General features: G+C 42.4%; 1 protein-coding gene across 1 annotated transcript in view; it reads right to left on the reverse strand.

The window, feature by feature from the left end:
* The window catches only part of gpat2 (glycerol-3-phosphate acyltransferase 2, mitochondrial), a 23,463-nt gene extending 19,356 nt beyond the window's left edge, over positions 1–4,107 (reverse strand). Inside the window, exons 1-3 of the mRNA XM_035536450.1 lie at positions 4,045–4,107; positions 1,017–1,127; positions 302–375 (exon numbers count right to left, since the gene is read on the reverse strand). Coding sequence (XP_035392343.1) covers positions 302–375; positions 1,017–1,127; positions 4,045–4,107 — 248 coding nt within the window. The remainder of the gene's footprint in view (positions 1–301; positions 376–1,016; positions 1,128–4,044) is intronic.
* Between the last annotated feature and the right edge of the window lie 1,856 nt (positions 4,108–5,963).

The following is a 5,963-nucleotide window of genomic DNA, read 5'->3' on the forward strand; positions in this document are numbered from 1 at the left end:
GTCAAATTCCATTTATCTGCTCTAATGAAGTGTACGGTGCCACACATGAGTCATTCTATTCAGTCGCAGGCTGCCACTGGAATACAGATAATAATACTGGGGGAAAAAATGAATCAGGAAGGGAGTAAATAAACATTTTACTGGCCGCACAGGTGAACCTATAGAAGGTGACAACTTGTTTCTGGGTGTATACTCAAGTCCCCTCAAAATGACTACCACATTTGGATCAAACTAGTCACCCTGATCATACTGCTGGTCTACTTAGTGTCGGATTAGGGGGTCTGGGTGGAGATTATCTTACCTGGTGTGCGTTTCATTCACACAGAGCAGATTCCGGAAGCCGAGCGAGGGAGCGTTATGTAGTAGTTTCCGACTCTGGAAGGCAGAAGTTAAACTTTAGGTCAAATGCAGATTGACTGTAGCTGTCCAAGTGTGTCACTGCAGGCTGCACCCTGTGTGTGACAAACAAAACCTTGCACCTTGTTGCCAGGGGAGATCACTAGTTGTCAGGGTCCAGATGTTTTTGCACGTGACAAATTTGAAAGCAGAGTCTCTAATAGGAGCTGATGCATTAGATGACTCAAATAGAATTCAGTGAAGCAGTGGGGCTGGTGTGGCTGAGATTAAAACCCCACACACCTGGGGATTCAACCTAATAACCATCTAATTACAGCTCCATTACATCCACTTCCTTCCGCTGCACTGATGCTTCTGCTGGGATCCGTGCTCCTACAAACAAGCCTAGTCATCTAGCAGCTCGTAAAAACCCTGGCGGTCGAATAAGGGGAAGAACCTCTAGAGTGTTCATTACTTTCACTGTCATCTCCTAATGAATGTTTTTCACACACAGTAAACAAAATGTTTCCTTGCATCCAAAATCACTTCTATCGTCTCCTTACAAGGCTCTTAAAGCCTGAATTTGAAATTCTGAAATGCATTTGTAATCAACAGGCTTTCACCGCAAACACACACACACACTCACTCACACACACACACACACACACACACACACTCACCAGGCTTTCAGGGGTGCACTGGTGACAGCATTGGCCCACCAGGGGCCTGAATTTGCCAAGGAAGGGAGTCACAACCTTCAGTTTCTTCCTGATCTTCACTCCCAAGGATAGCTAAACACACACACACACACACACACACACACACACACACACACACACAGATCAATGGTTGGCAGAAGAAGCAAAAACTGGAAATGTTTCACGGCTGAAAGAGAACAAGATAAATAAACAAATCTGTCTTCTCCTCTTGCCAAACATTTCAAGCAGAGATCAAATGCGCCATTCCAGCCAACGGGCAGCCTGTGGCGGTTGCTTACGCCTGTCTCTCCATCATCCTCAGTCTCTGCACCAACACTCGCTACCCTTCACTCTCCCCTGTCCTGGCTCACACCTTTTCACAACACAAGTTATCGGTGGCGATGAGGCAGAGAGCCGGCTGGACGAGAGGGAGGAGATCCCACTGGGCTGGTGTCAAACACAGGATTGCTCTGAATTAACTCCTGTGTTGAATTTCAACTGAGGATGACATCAATTCAGACCATTATTGATCTTCACATTACAGTGCAGACAGATAAGACACTGGCCTGGAGACAGAGGGATTGATTTATCATTTAGGAAACGTTTCTGCAGCTGATGGTGTTGCAGCCTCAGATAAGCTGTGTGGGAAACTCCAATCATAGTACTGAATTATTAAAAAAGGTTGAATAATGGATGAGGATTCATGACACCCAGGTTAATTCTGTTAATATCCTCTGTCTCTGAAATCCTTTTTTAAAACTGATGATCTATTAGCTAGTTCTCACACACTCCCCCTGCAGGGCAGATATAATGATAATGCCAAACAAAAAAATGCTAGAGACAGTGAGGTGAATTGCACTGTTAAAATGGTTTTATTAAAACGTAAAAAGTGTTAATATAATCTTTGCTGAAGCTCTTATCTGGCACAGAAGACGACCGAATGTTTTTGTCCACAGACTAGAAGAAACTGAAGGAATTGTCAGTAAAACTGTCACCAAAACAGACGTGTTCAGTCCAGAATCAAACTGAGAAATGTAATAAGAAAGCAAACAGAGAGAAACTAATTCCCAGGAGTGTTCTCGATGTGCTCGCGCCTGTCTAGCAATAGACTGGCGAGAACTGCCTCTGACCCCTGTTCTGAGTGCATCTTAGTGAATTACATATTAGTTAATATTAGTTATTAGTTAATAGTTAATAACAGAATCATTCCCAAATCATCCACTGCAGACACCCTGATGGACACACTCCCGGTGAGCCTGGATAAGTACCAGCTTTCAAATAATCCAGGACAGATGTTTCACATATCCAAAAAACGCATCTATTCATGTATTTGAAATGAATAGCAGGTAATCAAAAAGGAAAAAATTACTTTGTTGAAGATTCTAAGAAATAATCAAATCACTCACATTTCCTGACGATTTTCTCTAAACAAAGACTGCTGTTAATGTAACTGTGGTGTGCGTGCATGCATGCATTACACACAGCTTATTCTGTGCTTAGAATGTGATTGTACTCAACAGTGGGGTCTGCTATGACAGTCATCATCCTACAATGCTAACATGACTTCTCCAATCCAGGCCCTGATGGCCGTAAATAAGTAACCCCCTACGCCTGCGCATGCTGATCAGAGTTCAAGACAAATGTGGCTTAGTGCACAGAACAGCCCTAAGGTTAGACAGTGAGAAACTAACTGCATTTAGCTGCCATCAGTTCATTTCAACAACTGTTCTATCTACAACATGTTGCACACACAGTCCTAGAACCTGTCGGCCTGTGTTTAACTCTAAAGCAGTACTTGGGACTGGCCACTGCACGAATTATACAAAAACCCACCCACATGTCATCGGAATAATTAGTAAATGTAGTAAATAGATTAATAGTGCAGTTTGTCATTAGAACTCTCGAGAGCTTAGTGTTCATTAACCACATCAACGGTAGCCTTTTATAAACTGAATTTGTGAGGCCAAAATCACAACATCAATTAATACATGATTATTTGTGCAGTCCTAAAGCCTAAATTCATAGAGGACATTTGTTCTCTGAGCACACTGCTTGATGGCTTGGTCCAATACACGTGCAACTTTAGTTCTGTCTGTAATTGGAGTTATGGAGTCATTTTCTTGTCTGCTTTAGTTATGTTTCTCTAAACCACATTATTAATTTATTTTCTGCCCTTACGTAAAAAAACAAAAAACATTGGTTTGTTTGGTTTGTAATGATTGCTAGACTATGATCTATATGTTTGACATACATGTTTCTATAAGTCCAACAGAAAATGTCATCATTACTGGAGGGCAATAGGAACCTTCAAATGGGTCAGGGTTAGGGGACCTGTGCACAGTTCGGTACTGATCAAGAAAATTTGTGCTGAGATGGGATGTAGTTTATCATTAGCACAACAAAGATGCGTCCAAAATGCAGAAATATGTCTTGGAGGTGATTTAGACGAGTACAGACCATGATAAATTGCTTGCTATGGTTACTCTGAGCAACACTGAAAGTGCAATTAATAACCATGATCAGTGCCTTTCAACATTCAGTCCCGGCACGCTTCAATGGAACGGCCATAATTTGTCTAGTTGAACACTTGTGATTTGTCAGTAGCAAATGAAATTATCTGAGATTTGTTGATGCAACACACACACACACACAAACCTGCCATTCATGAGAACACCCAATATTGATATTCATGATATGATAGTCATTCATATGATAGCAACGCGATTATTACCAGGAATGTTTTTGATCATTAACAGCAGAGAAACACAGGCATCATGGAGCTCTGGGTGTTTATTATACACTAATGTTAAGAAGAAAAACAGTGGGGTAACAGCTCTGCTTCCACAGCTGGGAATTCTCAAATGCCTCTCTCATTCATGCTGTCCGGGGGGCCATTTCCAAAAAGGCAAAGCCCTCTTGGCTTTCATGCTCGATATCTTGTTGTAAATGATCAGATTCCCTGGGCACACCCGTGAAGTGGGCAGCGTGCGTGCGGGACAGGGGAGCTTACGGCAGGATGTTTGGGGGCGGGGGCCCTCTGACTCAGGGGCTCTCTGGACGCGTCGCCGCTCATGAGGCTCACGTTTTCCCCCCCTCGTCTTCCTCAGTGCGTCTAGCCTGCAAGGAAAAAGAATCTGAGATGAATCACCAAAATCAGGAAAGAATGTCTGAGTATGTACGGAAACTTTAAAAATAAATAATAAAAAAATAATACAAATAATAAAGACTTTTAAAGACAAACACAAAACACACTGTCAGCTTTCTCCAAACCAAGAAAGCCAACAGTGTTTGGATGCCTTATATAAGCCCTCCCATCCATACCCCATACCAACAGTGTTTGGATGCCTTATATAAGCCCTCCCATCCATACCTCATACCAACAGTGTTTGGATGCCTTATATAAGCCCTCCCATCCATACCCCATACCAACAGTGTTTGGATGCCTTATATAAGCCCTCCAATCCATACCCCATACCAACAGTGTTTGGATGCCTTATATAAGCCCTCCAATCCAAACCCCATACCAACAGTGTTTGGATGCCTTATATAAGCCCTCCAATCCAAACCCCATACCAACAGTGTTTGGATGCCTTATATAAGCCCTCCCATCCATACCCCATACCAACAGTGTTTGGATGCCTTATATAAGCCCTCCAATCCAAACCCCATACCAACAGTGTTTGGATGCCTTATATAAGCCCTCCCATCCATACCCCATACCGACAGTGTTTGGATGCCTTATATAAGCCCTCCCATCCAAACCCCATACCAACAGTGTTTGGATGCCTTATATAAGCCCTCCCATCCATAGCCCATACCGACAGTGTTTGGATGCCTTATATAAGCCCTCCCATCCAAACCCCATACCAACAGTGTTTGGATGCCTTATGTAAGCCCTCCCATCCAAACCCCATACCGACAGTGTTTGGATGCCTTATATAAGCTCTCCCATCCATACCCCATACCGACAGTGTTTGGATGCCTTATGTAAGCCCTCCCATCCAAACCTCATACCAACAGTGTTTGGATGCCTTATATAAGCCCTCCAATCCATACCTCACACCCATTACAACTGCTTGTAACCAACTTTGCTGTCTTCTTCATAAAATTAGAATTTTCCACAGACTACAAATAATACCTAAAACAATATTCTTGACAGAGTGATTAAAATTGCACCAACATACCTTTTTAGAGAGAGGAGCCTTCTCTAATATTAATACCGTTCTCTTCTGGAAAGATCTGGAAAAACAACACTGACATTAACTCAGAAATCTTGGGATTGTGGGTTCTCTTTTCAGTTGCCAAGGCAGACATGAAGATACTTTCTTTTCAAAAAGGAAAGTATTCGCATCGTCAATTATGAGTCCTGGCCTTGTAGCTCAGGAGTGCAAAAAGCTGTCATCACACCCTGATCTGAAGGTGGCAATTCAACCAATTTGTAAGAATGTCAGAATCGAGTGATTACAATAAAATATGCACTCATATTTTGGACAAAAATGTAAAAATCCATTAAATCTACAAATTAAGACTGGTGCAAGATTTTTACTTCACTAATGCTATAAATGGTTTCTCAAATTACATGCTTGCTTTGTGCAATTTTAAAAATATGATTTGTAAAGAAATGATAAAAATGGATCGTGTTGAAAGGTAAGACTTGATTTATACGGCTATTCCCTGAAGAACTTCAACTGAATCATAGTGAGGTCGGAGTTACACCCCCCCGCCGAGTCAACTATGATTGGCCCTCCCACTCTCACCCCTCATTCCTCACTGCCGCCACGGTCTCACATTAAACAAACATCAGTCAAACATCAAACACGGGAGTGAGTCACGGAGGGCTGGCCACAGGGCTCTCAACCCCTTTATCTCTTGTTCATGGTCTCGCTCACTCTCTTACAACGACAAACTTTCATTCGAAGCTGAACCAAG

Source organism: Electrophorus electricus, chromosome 18, assembly GCF_013358815.1.
Source record: "Electrophorus electricus isolate fEleEle1 chromosome 18, fEleEle1.pri, whole genome shotgun sequence".
Taxonomy (NCBI): domain Eukaryota; kingdom Metazoa; phylum Chordata; class Actinopteri; order Gymnotiformes; family Gymnotidae; genus Electrophorus; species Electrophorus electricus.